This window comes from Ailuropoda melanoleuca, chromosome 10 (assembly GCF_002007445.2).
Source record: "Ailuropoda melanoleuca isolate Jingjing chromosome 10, ASM200744v2, whole genome shotgun sequence".
Lineage (NCBI taxonomy): Eukaryota > Metazoa > Chordata > Mammalia > Carnivora > Ursidae > Ailuropoda > Ailuropoda melanoleuca.
In genome coordinates this window covers 38019032-38040257 of record NC_048227.1, presented here as the reverse complement: position 1 = coordinate 38040257, position 21226 = coordinate 38019032, and the positions used below count along the sequence as shown (strand labels likewise).

Here is a 21226-nt window from a genome sequence, read left to right as displayed (position 1 = left end):
CCTTCCCGTTCCCCTGAGGAGAGCCCAGCAGGGATGACCTTGGGAGTTTCTCAAGACTCAGGCAGAGCCATCGGTAGCTGGCATGCCAACACTGACTCTGCCCCTTCATCCCCGAAAAGTGGGGCCAGCCTCTGTGGCCCAAGGCCATGATCGTCCTGCCTCAACACTCTGCCTCCGGGAACACTCCGACTTTGCATCCAGGGCAACTGGCGTCTCAAGGCTCGAGGGCCTGGAAGGAGGGAGCAGTGCTGTAGCTGGACGGGAGACAGAGCAGGCGAAGCTTGACCCTGGGCGGCCACACAGACCCACGCCAACCTCTGCTCTCCCCGGAGGCAATTAGTGGACCTTGGCCCAGGGAAGGAACCCTCAGAGGGCAGACCCGACGCTGGGGAGGTCGAGGTGGCTGGCTGGCACCGTGCCGGAAAGGAAGGGCATAGACCAGTAGTGGCAGGGATGGCCTGGGTGCCCTCAAGTCTGCCGGCCACGGAGTCCCAGGCACACGGAAGGAGGTGGGTGGAGACCCAGGGGAAAACCAGGCACAAGGCAGAGACCCCACGGGGGAGGCTAGACCAGCCCTGCCTCTAAGGCTAGTTCAGACCGGCCCAGTGCGACGAGAACTCGTGAGTAGGGAGCTGCTCGGCAGGAAAGAATTCAGCACCGAGAAACACCCAGCGTCCACACCCTCACCAACAGCCCACGGTGGCCGGCGTCCTGTCAAGATCTGCAGACGTGCGAGCCACAGCCGGGAGGGGAAAAGGCTCACGAGAACAGAATCAGAGGCAGGAGAAAATCGGGAACTAGTAGATAAGGACATCAGAACAGCTACTGTGAATAAAGGGATTTACAAGACGACGCGGTTGCAAATGAGAAATGTGAAAACTATGAAAACCACACGCACTTTAAGAGGAAACGGAGCAGCTACGGCACAGACTTCGGACCGGTGGACACGGGGACAGGAGCGTCCTCGCAGGTGCAGGAGCAGAGCCCGAGGCACAGACCGAAGCTGGACAGGGCGCCCGACAGACACACTGTGCGCCACGTCCCAGAAAGGGACAGTGGCAGAAAAAATACCGAGAAATAATGTCCAGAAGTTCTAATTTGATGAAAATGATAAACGCACAGGTCAAAGAAGCCTACGAAACCGCCCCCAGGCACACACGGCCAGACCACTGACCTTCCAGGCGGGTGGAGGGGCAGAGTCGCAGGGCAAGCAAGGGTGAGCGCGGCAGGGCCCCGCACAGACTGAGGGCACGTCTTTGCTGAAAGAACGACACCGTCAGGCTCGACACCACGGAGGCAGGAACGCCCCGGAGGCGGTGGTTGAGGTGCAGGTGCCCACCGGCAGCCCCTCCAACGAGGGAGCGCTGTTCCCGCAGCCCCGCACAGTCCCCAGGGAGACTCAGGCACTGCAGTCGGGTGGCAGGCCTGCGCCTGAGTAACTCTGGAACATCTGTTTCCCTAAAGGAGACTCGTCTAAGGGACGACCCCGTACGGTGGTGCGGGTGTGAGCACAGATCACCCGTTAGCTTCCACTTAGAGCAAAAGCGCACAAGGCTGCCTCCCTCAGCCGCACCCTGGCTCCCAGTGGCTTCGGTTTGGGACCTTAACCTGAGCCTTCCTAGAGGCGCAGACGGCCCAGGCCACACTCAGTGGCCCCCCCTAACAGTGGACTGGGGTTGGGCAGCCGTGCCTGGGCAGAGCCCCTTGTCTTGCTGCAGAGTCCGCTCAGGGGCTCCATGCTTCCCTAAGACGGGCACTTCTCCAGCCTTTGAGAAACACAGCCGGCTGCCCCTGTCCCCCCTTGAATGTGATCACCAGACAGAGGGGCCCCAACCCCGAAGCCTTGCTGGGTGCTGCAGGAGACATGGGCCTTCTTCCTGAAGGAGGCTCTGTCCTCCTGGGGTGGGCTGAGGCCCCGATGCCTGGTCCACAAGTTTGTTATCCAGAATGTTCCGGCACAACAGCATTCTCGAGGTCTGACAGTTTACGTGGGTAAGGACGTAGCAGCATGTGTGAAAGGCTGCCAACAGGCCCTAGATGGCCTCTGGCCTGTCCAGTTCTGCCTTGGTAGGTCTGAGGGGGGCCCTGGTACAAACCTGTTTCCTGCCCCCCCTTTGTCACATTCACACGGTGGGGCCTTGACCCAGAGAACGCGGGTTCCCCAGAGCACAGTGTGAGGGACGGAGCCCTGGGGGCGCAGAGATGGGCGCAGAGCCCTCATCAGGCGCACGCTGGCTGTGTGTCCCCTGCCATCCGTCTGGATGGTGGTTGTTTAATAAGAAAAGTGGAATTTGGTGTGGAGCGCACGGCCCCCCACGTGCTGAGGGATCCTGTCTGTCTTGTTCTTCCCGGACATTGCTGCCATCTCTCCTAAAGAGAACCACACGTGTGGTCTGTCTGTGTTCACGCCGGCCGTGGAGCCTACAGTGTGCCTGCTGGGCGCGGCGCAGGCTGCCGGACACCAGGGCCAGCAGTGAGCAGGCAGGACGCGGAGCCGTGAGGGTGGAATCCTGGGCCCAGGGGATGCTGAGCAGATGTTCCGGGTGATGCAACGCACCCACAAAGGATGGGGATGGTTTCTGGAACTCCTGGGCTGGGTTCTCTGCGCCCAGCACCTCACGGTCACGGGCATTTTCTGTGGCCGGGAGCCCTGGACCATTATCCTCGGCCCCCAGTTCTGGGCATGTGGCTTGGGGGTTGCGGGAGGCAGCTCTCTGCCTGTCGCCGTGGTGATGGTCCTCACTGTGACCTGTTCCTGACTCCGGCCACGGGGGGTGGAAGGAGCCAGGACGTGGCGGGCAGTGGAGGCAAAGCCGGTCCGGGATCTAAGACCAGTGTCTGCCCTGACCAGGAGCCGCTGGCCTAGTGAGCATCCGCTCCCATGCTAGGATGGGCGTCCGGTCCTGCCCCTGCCAGGGTCTCTCCCTTAGACACGAGGCTTGACGTCAGAAGGTGGGGGGCGTCTAGGACCGGGCGGCTCGGCGCTCCTGTCAACTCTCAGGTGCACCTCCCCAAGTGGAGAACGGACCCGTGGCCTCGCAGAACCCTCCAGAGCAGCTGTGGAAGCGGTGTGTAGGAGGAGAGGAGTATGTTCACATCCTCAGACTCTCCCGAAGGAATGCGCGGGAACAAACAGACCCAGAGACTTCCCTTGGGGTGTTGGGTGCAGAAACAGAAGTGCGGCCCCCGTCAGGACAACACATACCCCCCCCACACCACACTGCTCCTCACAGTGACCGACCCCCCCGCACAGCGTGGTGGTCCCTGAGAGCCAAGCTCCTGCCATGAGGCTGTGCCTGAGACCCCACATGTCTGGGCGGGGGCTGGACCAGCTGCCCGTTTGTCCTCTCTGCTCTGGACAGCTGGGCAGCAGACCGGGCCTCGAGCGCCACAGCGCTAGGGACCTCCTGCTTTGTCTTGGGCGTGGCCTAGCGCTGGTGAGGGTAACTCCGGGGGTGCGCCTGCACCAGACGCTCCCAGGGCCTGTGGGGGATGGAAGGCAAGCGTGTGGAGCAACGTCCAGAGCTGCAGGTCGGCAAGGTCCGGCTTGGGCCCTGCCCTGCGCTCCCGTGCCGCCCGCTGTCCACCACTACCCACCCAGCCAGCAGACCCCAGAGCCGGGTCGGGACCCAGCCATGGGGCCCAAGGCTGCTGAGAGCCGTCCACACTTGAGCCCTGAGCCCCTCCACATGCTGTGGAGACACCGGTGCCCTGGGCCAGGATTCAGACTTCCTGCCCAGCCGGGTCCCGTGAGCCGGTTGTCGCCCTGAGGTGACCCTGCCAAGTGCACTGTGGGCAAGGGCACTCTGAGAGCCCCGGTTCAAATTCCACTTCCCAGTAGCCAAACCCTTTCCGTCTGTCCGAGTAGCGCAGACTTCCTTCACCTACTCTTTCGGGTGACGGGACAATGAGGTTCTTGTTGGCACTCGTCAGAGCTGGCCTCTGGGTTTTGGGGAGAGAAAGCGGCAGGTGGAAACCGGTTCCCGCAGGCCCAGGCAGGTTTAGAGCCTGGAGAGGGTCCCAAGTGGTCCACGGCCTGGAAGAGCAGCCAAGGTGTGGGGGACTGCTGAACGCCCCACAACCCGAGAGCAGTTCTTTGTCACCATGGTGACCGCGAAGCCGAGCAGACCCACACGCCTGGTTGTGCAGGGCAGGATCCTCCGAGTTGCCTTGGAATTGGGACAGTGGGGGAGAGTCCAACATGAGGTGGTGCCCCCCTGGTGGGTCCTGTCGGGCGTTCGAGCCTCTGCCTGGAGTCACCGGCTGCCGGCTTGGGACCATGGGAGCACGGGGCTCCTGGCCGCCCAGGGGAGGGGGGCCCTCATCGGAGGGCGTGGGCACAGGGCTCATTGGCCCAGCCGTGGTTCTGTCCTCGAGCCAAGTGTGGTTGATTTATGCGTAAACTGTGGTGCACCCAGACCACGGAAGATGATTCAGCAGTGAAAAGTTAAGCTCTTAAGCCAGGAAAACAAGGACCCTCAAATGCACGTTACTAAGTGAGAAGCGGGTCTCCCAGACGACTCCAGCCCCGTGACATTCTGGAGAAGGCCGAGCTATGGAGACAGCAAAGGGTCAGTGGCTGCCCCGGGGTTGAGGGAAGGGAAGCACGGGGGGTTGTCAGGGCAGTTCGATGGACACCTGTCACTATACATTTGTCCAAACCCAGAGGACGCACAACGCCAGGTGACCCTGAAGTAAGCTGTACTTCAGCTGATGACCAGGTGTCCATCTGGGCTCATACGTTGTCGCCGATGTGTCACATGACACACGGACGTGGGGACTCTTTACAGTCTGTACTCTGTCCTTCTGGAGAAACTAAAGCTGCACAACAAGGGTGTGAATTAGACAACAGCTCGAGCACCGAGGGGCGAGAGCAGGTGGCGGGACCCAGCCAGAGCAGAGCCTTAGTGCGGCCGTGGCGGCCACACGGGGATGAAATTTGGACTGTGAGTCTGTGCAAGGGGCACGCGTTCACCCGCAAGAAACCGTGGAACTGATGAATTAGGAGAGAGACAAAGCGGGACGGTGAGAACAGCTGAAAGGAACAAAAGGAAACACAAGATGTGAAACTAAGTCGGAAGATGCCAGCTGAGGGGCGTGCGCGTCGGCGTCCGTGTGAGAAGCAGCCCCTCTGCCGTGACACGGGGCCCGGCTTTAGGAGAACGTTTGCTGCTACGACTGCCTTCAGAAGAAAGGACGCCCGGCCTGTCCGACAGCCCCCGCGGTGCAGAGTTTGCGTCTCGCAGCAGCCCTGTCCCTGCCCTGCGTGTCACCGGCACAACCAGGCAGGCCACCACCACCGACGGACCTCAGTCCCCGACAGCCACACACAGCGCACACCCACGCTGGCCAAGTTATTCCCAGGGACGTAGCCAGGGCGCGGTGTGACCAAGCGGAGTTTCTCCCGGGAGGTGAGCCGTGACGCACCACGTCAGCGACTCACAGGAGCAAAGCGTGACCTCGCAGCCGGCGCGCAACAAACCACGTATTTAGTTCATCCGCTCGTGACTAAAAATACCTGAAGTAAACTTGACACAGACGGGGCTTGATGAAGGTGGACGCACCGCACGCCTCAACGCACGCTCCGCCGGCATCCCTCGGCCGAGGGACGCGAGAACGCGCGGAGCCCGGCTCCGGCTGCCCGTCGCATTGCGACCGGGGGCAGTGCCCGGACCGCCTGACAACCGGGGAGCAGACAGAGCAGTGCAGCCAGAGCGCTGCTGCTGCTCCAGGAACTGCCTCGGGGTGAGCAGACGCGTGGTCACGACGGATCGGCGCACAGGCCGTGAGACGCGACAGCTGCGCAAACGGTCGTGGTGTCTGCACACTCAGGCCCCACAGGGGAAGACGTTTTAGTTAGAAATTCCATTCACAGTATCCACAAAAGCAAGGTGGCCCATACAAATCCACCCCGGTGTGGACGAAACCTGCGCCTGTCACACCCCCACGGGGGCGTCGACTGTGTGGCCGTGGACCAGAGGCCGTCCCGCCGGATCCCACGCACCACTGCCCTCCATCGGGCCCCCAGCCCCCGGGACAGCCCACACGCAGCACAGTCGGCAAGGGGGTGAAGCAAGTGGGGCTCACGGGCTGGAAGGAGAGGAGAAGACGGTACTGTACGAGGTCACGCCCGCTGGACGTGGGCTCCCCTCAAACACACACTCCCACAGCAGGTTTATTTCTAACGGCAAAAACCTGGAAACACCCAGCATGTCCACTGAGAGAACAACAGAGAAGCTAACCGTAGGACATCTGTACCATGGGATGCAGTAACGGAGGGAGCTCAACCCAGGACACACCAACCCCACCGTGGACACCACACCTCGGCCAAGTGGGGCGACCCCACCCCGTCCCCCATGCTCTGTGCTCTGTGGAGCAGCCACGGCGGCCTGGGGGCAGGGGAACTGGCTGGAAGGGGCGTGGGCGCCTCTCCACGTTGGGTAGGTGTGGCGGGGCACGTGCTCCCCGGTACCTGCTAGCTGCCCCCCGCACAGGGACAGCAGCTACGACAGACGAATTTAAAGTCGATGAACACTACAGCAAAAACTAACGATGTAAATACGTTGGCTAATTGAATTTAAATAAATAGAAAAAGGGACATAAAGTCCCAACAGTGTTTTTCTTGGGAATCAATAAGTAGGAGCCCAGTTTAGTGAGAGGGAGGCCTGAAATAGTCAGGGCCCCAGAGGAAGTCGGTGGCAGAAGCTCGGCTCAATGGGGAGCAGGCCTGGTTCCATGGGGACCGAAGCCGGGGGGCTTGCCATACAGGAATGGGGCAGAGCGGCGACCTAGGACACCCTGGAGCTGAGGGTTGAGGACAGTTGTCCACGTGGAAGTAAACCACCACCAGCCTCTTCCTCAGAGACCCGACGTATGACGGCTGGACGGCTAACCCGTGAGAGGGGTTAACCCGTGAGAGGAAACCCCTAGAACCTACCAGATCCTCTGACGCGTCCTCCAGATGCGAGGGAGGGGCATGTCCTGGGCCACGTGCCCCGTCCTCCCCCAGAGACTCTGATCTTGAGGACACGGCTACGGGTGACTGTCCGGCACGGGCTCACCTGGAACAGGATCTGCAAGGCCCCGTGGAGGGCGCACATCTGCCGTCCGAGGAAGATGAAGAAGGGCACCACGAGCTCCAGGAAGTGGTTGCTGAGCGTCTCAAAGCGGTGGACCCACCACGGGGATCGGTGCAGGAAGTAGGCCACAGGGTTGGGCACCGGCTGCGTCTGGGGGACAGGAGGAGCCCGTGAGCCAAGCCTGGAACTCCACCCCACAAGGGGACCTCTGCCCACCCTGGCCCTGCCAACCCTGTGCCCCCTGGCTGTCCCAGGAGAGCATCCTGGCTGGGAAAGGCTCAGGGGAGGCCAGTCCCGTGGACCTTTCTCTGGCAGCTCAAATGCCTGTAGCAAAGTGCCAGACCTGGGTGGGGTGGTGGGAGCGGGACGATGGATCCGAGTGTCTCAGCCTTCTTGGGGTGCAGGTTACGGGCACCCCCCCTGCCTTGTCTCCTGTAATTCTGATGCTGACCCTTGGGGGTACCCTGAATGTCCTGGGGACCCGGGAGCAAAGGGACGGGCACTAGGGGAACCCAGGTTTCAGGCCAGCGCTCACATGCGGGAGATTTCCGCTGGGAGGCCGGTGGAAGCTAGGGGTTCCGGCCTTGTGTGTGTTCCTGGGAACAGCCCCCGAGCATGTGTGAGGGGGGCGGGGGCGGCACGTCTCGGGAGGCCCGCGTGTTGACTCAGCCGCGGTGTTGGCCGCCGTAGGGCCCAGCTGACAGGCCCTGCACCTCTGACCGCGGTGGCCCGGTCCTCCCCCCGATCCTGGGCAGCAGCCGAAGCTGGGAGCCGGCCGCGCAGAAGGCTTTGGGGGGGGTTCGCAGCCACCCAGAGGGGACGCCCAAGTGTGGACGCGTAGCCGTCAGTGAAGGGCAGGGGATTTGAACGCCAGCCAGACCGCTCCGATTCCGGAACTGTGTGCAGCCCAGCACATCCGCCACCGCCACCAAGGTCTGGGACGCCAGGGTGTTTGAAAGCAGATGTGGGGGGAGCCCAGCCCAGGGGAGTGGCCTGGTGCCTTTTTTTGCCGCCACAGGATCTGAACACAAGCCCCTCGTGCACCACCGTTCTCCCTCCTGAGGACTTCTGCTCTCCGCGCATGCACGCACACGTGCCCACACACCACACCACACCCCCCCAGTGTGGCGATGACATCACCATCCGAAGGGAGAAATGGGCAATAGCAGTTGGTTCCAGCTCTGAAACTCAAACGTGTTTCTGACACTAAATGACTTTTACCTGTCACAGGTAGTTTAGCTCCTGCCACTGCCCCTAGAGCCCTGCGCCCACCACACCCTGCTCCCCAGCATGGGCTGGGGGCAGCATCTCCTACCCCCACCCTGGGCGCGCTGCCCCCTGGACACAGCACCTGTGTCGGAGCACGGGGCCTGCTGCCTGGACACGCAGGGCGGCAGGATCGGGGAAGAGGCCACAGGAGGACGTCATGCAAATGGCGGCCCTGGCTGACTTCCCACCCCCGCCGCACTCAACGCTCAGGGCTGGAGGTGGCTCCAGGTAGGAATAGGAAAGCAAAGAGTCCCTGAATGCCACACTTCTCACCCGTGCTCACTTGTCTTCCCGCCGCGGAGCAAACAGAAGCGTGTGGCTCTGCCCCGCAGCGCTGGACCGTGACGGGTGAGCGCGCTCGTGGCACCGTGATCACAACCAGGGATGGGCTGTTCTGCCCGACGGGGCCGAGCAGGTGTATTCAACAAAAGGCGACCCAGGCCATGTTGCCTCCAGGCCCCCACGTCTCGCCTGCCTCTCATCTGAGTTTTAGGACCGGGACGAGCTCACCTGCATCGTGTCCCTCAGGGGTGACAGGCCTGTCCTGGGAGGCCCAGGGTGGCCGTGTGCCTTGGCGTGGTGGTTTCCACCTGGACTTCTCGGTGGAGGGGTGTCAGCCAGGCCCTGCTCTGCACCGTGAGGCTGTGATATCAGCAGCCTCCTGCATGCACTCCAGCGTCCTGATGGTTCTTGCCAGAATCCACGGTTCCCTTGGCCTCTGAATGGTGCCTTCTTGGTCCATTGTTCCTTCTGCTTTTATTAGCTGGCTTCCTACACGAGGTCAAGGTGTCCGTTCAGCCCATTTATCTGTGCTGCTGTGGGCACGTGGGCTCTTATTCTTCACAGCCACTTATTTTGACGTGTCCACAGCACTTTCAGAGACCCTCTCTCCTTTCTGGCCCTGAAGATGCTCCAGGTGAACCCTCTGCCGCCGCCGCCCCTTGGTGCACCTCTTTCCCAAGGAGCCCTGGTCCCTCTGAGGGGAGGCTGGAATAGGCACCCAGCCTGGGCATGAGGGTCGCCGTCTCTGGGCCCCTCCGATAGATAAGCGGCTGCATCTCCGTTACCCTGCATCCACGCCAGTCCCGCTCACAGGGCTGCGTGTCTACCCATGTTCCGAGGGCATTTCTGCAGCACAGGGGGGCCTCGCCCCGTCTTTGCCTGAGGGGCTCTCGGCCACCAACACCTGTTCCCCCCGTGAGTGTGAAGGGCGCGCCTGCCTGTGTGGCCTCTGGGCCCTGTTTCCTCTCTCCTGAGGTTTCTGCCACACCAAGTCCCCCAGCCATGCAATCCCAGACTGACATGTGGCCGATACTTGGACAGGACACATGTGGTCACTGCTCATGGATGAGTGAGTGCAGCGCGTGTCCCTGTGGTGCGGCCTTTCCATTCACTGTCCCATGGGGACCCCAAACAGGGAGCCCCATGTCCTTTGCCCTCCAGCGTGGACGGTCCACAACTGGCCGACAAGCACAAAGGTCTTGGTGCCAGCTCTACAAAGAAGTCTCTTCGGCTGGGTCTTTTCTGAAAGGCCACTTGGGGTGGATCTCAGTCGAGGCCGCCTTGGTGACAGGATGCAGACACGAGGGGAACGAGCAAGGATGCAGGGAGAGGACGTGTTTCTCTTTGGCCTTCAGAGCAGTCACTCCTTCAGAAGTCCCTGCACCAATGGGTCACATCTGCTTCTCCGGAGGTGTGGGGTCCTCCTGCATCCGGCGAGGGTCCTGGCGACGGCCATCCACCCTCTAGGACTTCTCAAGGACGGGCCGGCCCGGCTACTGGTAGGACACGTCTATAAAGAAAAAGCAGGACTTGCTGTGCTTGCTTGGAGCCTGGGGAGGGAAGCCACGCTCTTCGCTGAATCTGGGAGAAGCTGCCAGCAGCCCGTCTCCGGCATCCGTTCCTTCCCGGGGGGCGGGGTGCGGGGGGGAAGGAGCGAAGCCGAGTGCGGGTGCCGGCAGTGGCTGAGCGCGCGTGACTTCGCTCCAGTGTTTTCTAGCAGAACCAAGCCGCCCGAGTTCGGGCGCGAAGCTGGGAGAGGCCCAGCCTGCAGGCCGTCCAGCCGCCCGCCGCGCCTTTGGGCAGCAACGCTCCGTCCACCTGGGGCGGGACCAGCACGTCCTCCGCCGGCTGGCACTGGGGGTCGGGCCGCCCCCCGCCAGGCGCCTCATCCCCTCGACCCGGCTTGCCGCGCGCCCGATGCTGCCTCAGGTCACGCCGTGGCGGTGGCAGCCTGGACGGAACAGCGCGGAGAGGGCAACGCGGGGTTTTGAGGAGACGGCTGTAGCCCAGATTTATGATGTGTGTGGGCGGCTGCTGCATATCCTTGTTACTTCAGATTTAAGCTTAGCGCACGCATGCGAAGCGCTGAGAAGACGTGCCCCGCGGAAGCTGCCACCCGGCAGCGCCAGGACGCCCGGGCAGCCAGGGAACAGCTGGACGGCCGGTGGAGGGGCAGGGCCCCGGTCAGCGGGTGTGGGCCCCAGAGCGGCCCGTGCCCCCACACAGCCGGGGCGTCACTGCGCTGCACAAGTGAGAGCACATGCTGGTGACTGACGCTGGCCACTGTGACGTGGAATTCCTACAAAGGATGGCTCTATTTTCCTACGGCCTGCACGGCTGTGGAGGGCCTGGCTCCTCCTGTGGGTTCACGGCACACTGGGCACGGGGGTGCTGGCTCTGCCTGCTCCGTCTGCATGGCTGGGGAGGATCCTGAGGCCTCCCTTCTCCTGCAAGCCCAGGACAGAGTTTTATTTTTGTTTGCACTGGAGCTGGAAAAAAACACTGTGTCATAAAATCTGGCTGTATACTCTGGGAATGGCGTCTGGAACATCGCACCCTGTAAAGCAGGGGAAGGAGTGCCCACTGCTGCCTCTGGCAGGACGCTCGGCTGCACTCACCATCGCGCCCAAGGTCCAGAGCGTAGCTCAGCTTGGACGCCAGCCCCCGGCCAGCCCTGACTCCTGGAACATTTACAGCTCATTCCCTTAAGAAGAGAAGCTTTAAAAAAAAAAAAAAAACCCCAAAAAACACGAAGGGCGATAAAAAGTTTCAGGATTTGGGGAAAGTGATGTTCCTTCATGTTGGTTCCAATGCTCTCCCTTCCAGGCCCTCAGTGATAAGCCTAAGGAAGACAGAAATGGCTTTTTCGGCCACACTCCCATTTTAGGAACCGTAAATTACGTGTTTGAGGTTCTGATGAGAAAGGGAACATTGTCTGAAGAACAAGGGTCTGAAAACCCTTGAGGCGCACACGTTCTGTTCCAACAGGAGACTGTGGCTGCCCAGGACCCTTGCCCCTCACAGAGCCCAGGGGGTGAGGTGTCCACAGAAAGGCCACTGGCAGGTCCGAGTTCCCATCTGTTTTTTGGGGGGGTACTTCCCCTGTACACCGGAGGTGTTAGCAGGGGCCCCGGGGAATGCAGGATCTGCCTGTTGGTGGCTCCCTGACGGCAGGAGAAGGGAGAGCACTTGCATCTGTCAGGTGAGGGTCTTAGGATAAAACCGGGAGACCGTTCGTGCACACAGCTGGTGCCTGGCCTCCCATGGGCACCGGGAAGCGTAGGGCCCCAGATGTCAGGGCTGAGGCTCCGTCCTGAGTGAGGCCAAGGCAGACACAGCAGTGGCCGCACAGGTGCTCATCTCGGGAGCTCGGGCCCCCCGAAGGCTGCCGCCCCTTCCCACCCAGACGACGGGCAACGGAGAAGGAAGAGCGAGCTACAGAGGTGGTGATGCAGAGCAGTGCACACAGGACGGGGCAGTCCCAGTGCCGTGGGACAAGACTGGACACCGGGTGGGCTCTGCCGGTGCCTCCCAAGAGCTGGCAGCCGCCACTCTCCCGGCGGCTCCTCTGTGGGGAGAGGCCAGGTCCCAGCGAGAGGGCCGCGCAGCCGCCTCTTTCAAGGACGGATATCAGTCTGCCAACCTAGCCCCCTGTCCCTGTCAGAATTCTCCCAGCTTCAGACCAAGAGCCCCCGGCAGCAAAGCCGCACGTGAGAAGTGTGAGGGATGTCCGGCAGGCGGCGGCTGGGTCTGCGCGGAGCGGGGAGCCTGGAAATGGTGAGTGTGTGCATGCACGCAGGAGGTGGTCTGTCCCAGTTCACGAAGTATCTTGAAAGGACAATTTGAACAAAAATAGTACCAACATGGTACGTGTTTCTGTAACAGTAACTGTGGGACCACAGCTGTGGGAGGACCAGGAGGGAAAGGGAAAGGGCGCCATTGTCACGGTCCGATCCGGTCCTGTACAGCTTCCAGGACAAGCTCAGCCCTCGCTCGGAGGTAAGTTGTGACGTATGCAAGACTCACTGTGAACCCTAATGTTACCACGAAAGCAGTTACAGCTAGTAAGCCAAGAGAAGTAAAGACCAGGAGCTGTAAGAGACATCTCAGTCATCCAGAAGGAGCAGAGAAAGATAAAGATCTCAAGACCACGGGGCGCCTGGGTGGCACAGCGGTTAAGCGTCTGCCTTCGGCTCAGGGCGTGATCCCAGAGTCCTGGGATCGAGCCCCACATCAGGCTCCTCCGCTGGGGAGCCTGCTTCTTCCTCTCCCACTCCCCCTGCTTGTGTTCCCTCTCTTGGTGGCTGTCTCTCTGTCAAATAAATAAAATCTTAAAAAAAAAAAAAAAAACCAGATGGGAGGAAGCGCACGTAAGCAGCAGGATGGTGGTCTGAAACCATGTCAGAGCGCACGCTTGCAGACGGTCGAAACACGCCATCGAAAGGCAGAATTTAGGGGCGCCTGGGCGGCTCAGTCGGTGAGTGTCTGCTTTCCACTCAGGTCACGATCCCAGGGTCCTGGGACCAAGTCCCGAATCGAGCTCCCTGCTCGGAGGGGAGCCTGCTTCTCCCTCTCCCTCTGCCCCTGCTCGTGCGCATGCGCTCTCTCTCAAATAAATAAAATCTTAAAAAAAAAAAAAGGGCAGAATTTGTGAGACCGGATAAAACAACAAGACCCAAGCGCACGCTGCCTGTGAGACACACACTTCAAAGGTGAGGGTGCACGGAGGGAGCCGTGAGGACCTGGAGACGTGCGCCGTGCCACCACGGGCGGCAGGTGAGCTGGGGTGGCTGCGTGGGCAGCACAAGCACACCTTAGAAGGACCGTGACCAGGGAGGAAAGGTTATTTCGTAAGGCTAACGGGATCACGAGGAGGTCCCAGCACTCAGACACTTAACGCCCCTCGTACCAGAGCTTCTGAATACACTGAGAAGAACTGCAGACGACCACAGCCGGAGAGCCACGAGTCCACGGTTCCTGCCGCACACTTGAGGCTCCTCTCTCAACGCTTGCTGGGACAAGCAGACAAAAAACGGACGTGGAAGACTTGAAGGCACTTATCGAGCAGCTTGACTTCACGAGCACTCACACAACACTGGACATTCCTTTTTTAGGCCAAATGCAACGTTCACTAAGGCCATATCCCGGGCCACGAAACAAGCCTGAATAAGTTGTAACACGTGTCCTGACAATGACGGAATTAAATTAGAAATCAGTAACAGAAAGATACCTGCAAAATTCCCACCCACTTGGGAGCTTGGTCGCACTGACTGACCAGCCTGCAGAGCGCGCACTCCGGTATCTACACCCCGATCCGACGAGGACCGCTTTCAGGCTGGGAAAATTGAGTTGAGCCACGAGGTAACTTACTTAGCGGCATGTGAGCCAGAGTGGCTGCGAGAGGGCAGGCGGCACAGGTCCGTATCAAGAGCAGGGAGGGACACGGACCTGGGCTCAAGTCTAAGTGCTAGCAGCAGTGACCGTCGCTGACCCTGAGGCAGTGCCCCTGCCTCTCATGGACCTGGCCTTGGTGACCCCAGGGCGTGGGCCGCACCAGAAGCTTCCGGCCAGACCGTGCTCCCCTCCTGGCCCCAGCGTTGACCCCTCCAGTCCCCAGTACACACAAAAGCCGTTTTCTTGCTATAAAACCAGTGAAACACCAGGGGACAAAGCATGTAAGGCCCAACTCCCAACCTGCTGGAGGTGACTCCGTCTCAGCTTCGATCAAGTTCACACTTGTAGCTTTCACACTAACGTCAACCTTGATTCAAGTTACTTCCAGACTAACGGACCCTCATCCGATTACGGTACAAAACAGCTGGTAACCTGTGTCCCAGGGTCGCAATTAAAGGGAGGACCCACTGGCCCGAGACGCACACGGAAGCCGCCTGTGCTGCGGTGGGTCTGGGAATGCAGGAGGAAGGTTCTGCTGTGCTTGGTGGGGCACTGGCACAACAGCCCAGCTGTGCCCTTGGCTGCACCCAAGGCCATGCGCATACCTGAAAAGGGCGTGGGGGCCGTGAAACACGCTGCTCAGTGCTTGGCCTGCCAGCATTCACACTCAGATTACTGCAGCTCGCCCAGGGAGCGAGGGTGCCATGGCCAATGTTCAGTGAGCAGCCTCAACAGTGCCCTGGCTGCCTGGGAAGGGCTGAAGGCTTCGCTGGCCCGGCCGTTCTGGGCAGCAGGGCCCATCCCTGGGGCTCAGCCCACCTCAGTCACCCCTGGGAGCACTCCGGTGTGGGTGCGGAGATGGTGGGCGCCCAGGAAGGAGTGCTTGGCCTGGGCCCCGGCGTCAGTGTGCCAAGAACGACCACAGGTGGGGCAGGGCTGCCTGCAACTGGTGGCCTCGTCCTGCACGAGGTGAGTGTTGCAGAACCGTTGGATGGGCCTCTCAAGCCCCCACTGTCAGGACAGATTTGGGTGCTCCTGCTTCGGGGGTGTCTGTCAAAGCCCAGGGCACAGCCCCTGCCGGTCTGTCTGAAATAACTGGGCACGTCCCGAGTGGGCTCTGCCTGCAGCTTCGATGAGAGGGACCAAAAGATAGTATTGAACTTCCCCAATTCTCCAGCAATAGAATTAAATCCCACCCCTGCAAAAGCACACGTAAAATGCATTCCTTGAGACCCTTATAAGCAGACCACCTGGCAGAGGGAGGGGTGTGGCCGGGGATGGGGAAGCTGCTCGGGTGGGGGTCTCGTATGCAGCCAAGCAGCTCCTTCCCAGGGACAACCGACTTCTTCAAATGCGAGTGGAGACAGACGGTATGCCTGGAACGTTCCACAGGGAAGCTCCTCATGGCGGGTGCTGACGTCCCCACGGCTTAAGAAAGTCTGCCAGTCTGCAGGGATTTTGACACCGGTGAGTCTATGTTGGGGGACAGCTCAAACATCAGGAAACCTGAGACCGTCTCTTCCCGACCCGTGAGGGGGACAGACAGACAGACGTAGGAGCAGGTGCTGCGAGCTTCCTCCCCATCACAGCGGCGCCCCTGCCGGGGATGCGGGCTGGGAGCAGCGGCGTCAGAGCCTGGCCTGAATCCCGGACGGCGGCCTGGCCAGGCCCGGGGACAACAGAGGGCTTCAGCCGCCTCCCCTGGCCGGCCTGGCTGCTGACATGTGATGGGCTGAGACCCGTGTGGACAGACGCCGCATCTGTGTGGGATGACCCGGGTGTCGGTTTGTCACAACACTGGTCTACTGGGAAGTTTCCTGTCGGGAGAAAGAAAATCACAGCAGCAGGAAACTAGGTCTCGGCAGAGACATGCAGTCAAACCCCAGGCTGCAGTTTACCCTCGGCTCCGGGTAACCGGCGCCCGAACATGGCTGAGGACACGCAGACCCACCCTGCGGCCTCAGGCGGCCACCCGTCTGTGTCTTCCATCTGCACGCCCCTCGTCCCGCAGGGCTGGGATGCACCTCCAGGCAGGTAGACGGCACGTGTGTGGGTGCTGACAGGAGCACCTGCAGTTGGAGATGGGGACGTCAGCCATCTGTCAGCCCCTCCGTCTCTCCCACAGCTACGAGAGAGCGGATGTAAACACAGGGGAAGGAACGAGGCGGATGTTGTATCCTTGGTGTAACTGTGATAAATACCCACAGGCCCAGACGTGGAAGGACACAGCTGAGTGTTTCCACCCGCTGGTGGAGTGTGCGTCCCCCGAGTGGGGAAGATGCAGGCCAGCTGGGTGAACTGTCACCAGACAACAGGCAGGGGGACCACGCCTGGGGCTCCTCAGGCTGCAACGGACATCAGTGTCACCCAGGGACACTGTAGCCACAGACGTGCCCCACGTGCGGGCAGACGGTGTCCAGGATTTCTGCCGGCGAGGGTGCGCGCCACTGCACTGAGGTCAGACTTCCCTACAGCAAACCGCACATCTGTACAGAAAGGAGCTGGAGCCAGTGACACTTCCCAGCGGACAAGCGTGGCCCGGACGTGCGGCCACGAGAAGACGGCCACCGGAGCCAGGATGGCCATCAAGGTGACACAGCCCACACCGCGGGCATCCCGATCTTGGGGCGCGTGCACGTTACTGTCAGGCGGAGCCCTGTGCTCCGAGACCCTCTGGCTGTGACGGGGGATGGCCTCCTGCCGGAGCTGCGTCAACTTCAGGGAAGAGAATCTGTAAGAGAAAACTTGGAATCGGTTCCTCCCGAGTGCCCAGGTCTCTACCACTGCGCTTTCGAATGGGCACAGGGCCACACTCGTTCAAAGGGCAAGTGTACTGGCTTTCTTGGAGGGGTGTGGCTCAGAGGGAGGGAGCCAGACATGGGGCAGGGGTGCGTGCACTCAGAGCCGGGTCTTCCGACGGCCTGTCTTCTCCCGCCCTTAGATGAGAGGCCTGCCACTTTCAGAAGCGCTTTATGTCTCTGACGGACACGTTCCAGAGGGTCTATTTACAGAAACGGTGCACGGTGTTGCCTTTCGAACCTGGAGGAGCAGCTGTGTGAGGGAATGGCGGCCGCTCAGGCTCTGTCACTCAGTCCTTCTCAGTGGTGTCCGCCAGGACTTGCCCGATCCAGAGCCTTGAAACCAGCGACTTGCAACCCCCTTCCCAAGTCCCCCACGGAGTGCCCAGAGCAGCAAGGGGACTGTGGTCAGGGGGGTGGGACGTGCTCCGGGTGTGTGTCCCTCGGACTGCTGTTGGGGACTATAGGAGAGGAGCTCCTCCCCAGTAGGGGAGGGCGGCCTCGCCGAGGCCACCATGGGAGCCAGCTCGCAGGGTGAGTGTTGCCCCCTGGACCGGGGCATTCACCTTTGCGGTCCCTGGGCCCTCCAGGGCAGCACAGGTAGGTCTGCTGCAGGGGCGTGGACGGCAAGGAGCATTAAGGATGAAGGGCACTGTGCCCCCTCCCCTCCTGCTGCCTGCAGGGCTCTCAAAGACCGGAGCTGCTGGGCACCCTCCTGGCGGGCCCCAGGGCCGGGGGTCTCGTGGGGAGGACGCACAACGTCCAGGGACATGGAGCTACCAACGGCCTCTTCAGCACAGAGTGTTCACTGAGAACTGTTACCGCCACGACAAGGAACCATTTTCCACATGAACATAGCTGAACAGGTGTGTTCGAGACAGGTCACAAGAGGCCTTCTGTCCCCACAAGACCAAGCGGAAATCTTCAGCAAACCTGGCAGAAGCTGCCCTTATGCTCAGGTGGCTCCCAGTTAAGAAACGGGCAGCAGGAAGTCAGTGGTGAGGGCCGGGCTGGTGCTCGGGACCGTTGGGGGCGAGCATGACGAGGCGCCGCTCGTGTGGACAGTCTCAGGGGCACCCTGTGTCGCGGACGCAGGGGAGCGTACCAGGGATGGTGGGCACGCGGCCCCCGTGCATGGCATGGACCCCGGCTCCTGAAGGGTCTGCTGCGGCGTCTGGGCTCTAAGACAGCTGCTCCCGCACAGCCTTAAACCTTGGCCTTAGAAGCACAATGGACATGACACAAAGTCCCCTCCGATGCGCCACGGGCCGTGGACCTCACAGGTGATGGGAGCAAATGGTGACTGGTGACTCCAGACAGAAGGTCAGCTCTGCGTGCTGGGTTTTGGAGCAAACGACAGCGCCCGTGTCTGTCATATCTCTCGCACAGCCTGGGGTGGGGCACAGACCCGACCCGCAGAAGGGCTGCAGGTGGGACCTGCCAGGCCACCAGCAAGGCGGGAGCTCCTGTGGCAGCTTAGCGACCACACCACACGCTCCTCAAAATGCAGCACAAGCCGCGGGCGGAGGCCCTTTCCGGCGTATGTACGTCCAACGTGCGCGAATTATACGGTGTAGGTTTGGTCACCGAGGCACTCCAGAGTTCACGAGTTCGCACCCATATTAACTCGTGCCGAGCGCGGAGGTCCCTTGGGGACTCGAGCCCGCCGCTAACAGACGTCTCGCTGCTCCGCGTGGAAGGCTCGTGCACCTCGGGCCAGCCGGGTGGGGGCAGTGCCGCCAGACCGGGCGCCGGGCAGCGAGGCGATCCTGCGGCCTTTCTTGTGGACGGTTTCAGCGTGTGACTTGGGGTCATGGGCCGAGCCCAGGAGCTTGGGGATGAGGGTTCCTGGTACCTCCTCCCGAGAGGCGACTGGCTTTGTCGTGGCGGCTCAGGGCCACCGTGGCTCGGCCTGGGCGTGGCTGGGGAGGTCCGCTGTCCTGTCTCCCACAGTGGCTGATGACACACACCCGCTGGCACCGTCCCCGTCCCTCTTCTCCAACCAACCGAGTCCGCCAACGGCCGCGTCTAGGTTAGGCGAGGACACAGGCGGGGTACGTGGGGGTGAGCCTGTGATGTCACGTGAGGCCGCTCCTGCTGGTCCCCTCCTCCCTGCGGGATCTGGGGGGCTCACAGGGTTGGGGCGCCAGGGCTCACCTCCTACGACCTCCCTGCGGGGCCTCGCCGTGCACGCGGACAGCGTGCTGTGGACAGAGCGGTTCAGGGTGAAGTAAGGCAGCAACGTGCGAGGCCTGGGCGCTCGTGTCGGCCGCAAGCCCGTCCCTGCTCGCCCACGTGCCTGCGCCCCAGTGGGTGCCTCCCGTGAGGCTCCTGCCCACGGTGCCATGACAGCGAGCGAGGCAGGCCCTGTTGCCACCTGCCACGGACCAGAGGGGTCCAGGTCACTGAGCACAGGCCATGTGGCCCCTAGCCTAGCGCCCAGCACGCAGGCAACAGTGCGTTCTGCAGGCAGCTAACGGCACGGCGGGTCGCAGCCCTGACTCTTGACCTCAGTTGGGTGCCCTCACCCCAACCTAGTTCCCGGAGCGTGTGGAAACAAGATCCAGTGAGAGGAGGCTTCTGTTCCTCGGCAGAGTCAGGGTGGTCTGTTCCTCCACAGGACCTGACCCGGAGGTCACAGGCGTCCGGGAGGCCAGTGCCCGCAGCACTGAGAGCGAGGCCCCACGGCAGCCTCTTGCTTACACCCTGGGTCCCACGTGGTCCCTGAGCCAGGACTCGGCCTGTCCTAGAAGACTGACTCCACATGGCCTCGACCTCACACCACACCAACACCAGGCGGCTGGCCCGTCCCCACGATGTGGCTCACAGGCCGCCTGTCTGCCCAGATCCTGCGCAGGCTGTGTGTGGAGATGCAGGAGCTCTGCCCTGGCGCACGCCTGACTCGGACCCTTCTGAGGACACACAGCTGGGAGGCCTCACCCAGCCTCACCGCGCGGGCTCCCCTGGCGCCCTCCCTGCTGGCCAAGACTCCTTCTGTTGCCGGAAGTCAGAGTTATAGGCCCTGCATCCACCCTGGCCAAGACCTGCAGGCACAGAGAGGACAGGTGTCGGTGCCAAGGGGACTCTGGTGCGCGCTCCCCGTTCATCCTGCTGACTCCCTCCCTCTGTACGTGCTGGACAGTTGGGCCCTGCCTGCAGGCTGCTGGGTGGCCACTGGGGACTCGTGGCGGGGCCAGGACAGGATGGAGGGCCTCCTGGCTTAGCCCACGGGGCCCCACACCGCCTCCCTCCTGGAGAGCCAGAAACATTTCCTCTCTGGCACTTTATAGGCTGTTGGCTCCAGGACCAAGGGAGGGACTCATGGGCCCCTGGGCAGGAGGGGCGGGGAATCCGGTGGGACTCGGGGAGATCTCCAGTCTGATGTCCCCGCTAAGTACGGCACCTGTGGGACATCCCTGCCTGCAGGCTGGTTAACAGGTGACTGCTTGGACTCCAGAGGCGGCATCTACTCGACACATTCAAGACGGAAAAGCCGTGAGAGGTGTGACCTGTGGGCAAGCACCTTCTACAGAAGAGCAGCTCTAAGTCCAGTCCCGTACTGGAGCCACACACCGAGAGTGGGGGACATGGGACGAAGTGTCCCATCTGACAGGTGGCGCTCCAGGCGTGTCAATGTTTTTGCGACCGACAAGAGGGAAAGGGCACCTGACAGGCGTTTGCGGTATACACGGATAAGTGGATAAGGTCGCTCTCACCAAGTGCCCTAGCATTAATTCGTTCACGGAAGACATGGTCCCAGCCCCCCCGTAAACATGTGAGCCGTCAGCAGGGACAGGAACGTCCAGAGGCGCTTGGACCTGGATGGGGTTCTGGGGGGGGGGGCAGGGAGATGACAACTACCTAAAGCTGGGAGCCAAGGTGGGGAAGGGGACCATGGAAATCTGAGGATGGCAGGACTTGCACCTCCTCCCATGTCCATCTGCCATGATTTGGGGGGGCAGGGCACTGGCAGAGCAGCTCCCCACTGTGCACTCTCCTGGGGGCATGTGGGGCTAGCCCCGATGCCAGGAGGGAGGGCGCCTGGGCAGGACCATGGACAGTGGTGGAGGGACCAGTACCCACAGCCAGAATGGACCCCTGGACCCATAGCCACGGGGGCCAGGAGCCCCATCTGCCAGCCCCAGCACACGGGACGCCCTGCAGGCCACCCTGTGACCTACCTGTGCTCCAATAAAAAGCAAGCAGGAGGGGGCGTCCCTGTGAACCGAGTCGTGGCCTCCAAGAGGCTGCAGCTATGGTACGGATGCCAGTCCCCCTGGACGGGGCAGGTGGGGACGGGGATCTTGGCCCGCGGCCGCCATGCAGCTCACCTCATAATGGAAGTCCATGCAGGTGAGATCCCGCCAGCACCGGTCCCCCCGGATCTTGATCAGGCCCTGCCAA

The 21226-nt window shown here is 61.7% G+C and overlaps 1 protein-coding gene across 7 annotated transcripts in view; it reads right to left on the bottom strand.

Moving 5' to 3' along the window:
* Positions 1 to 21226, bottom strand: part of LMF1 (lipase maturation factor 1) — an 89013-nt gene that overhangs the window by 6536 nt on the left and 61251 nt on the right. For 6 of the 7 annotated variants that reach the window (XM_034670674.1, XM_034670673.1, XM_034670677.1 and 3 more), the window contains 2 exons: positions 21154 to 21219; positions 7062 to 7229 (listed from right to left, as the gene is read on the bottom strand). In XM_034670674.1, coding sequence (XP_034526565.1) covers positions 7062 to 7229; positions 21154 to 21219 — 234 coding nt within the window. The remainder of the gene's footprint in view (positions 1 to 7061; positions 7230 to 21153; positions 21220 to 21226) is intronic. The other variant, XM_034670675.1, reaches the window with a different exon arrangement.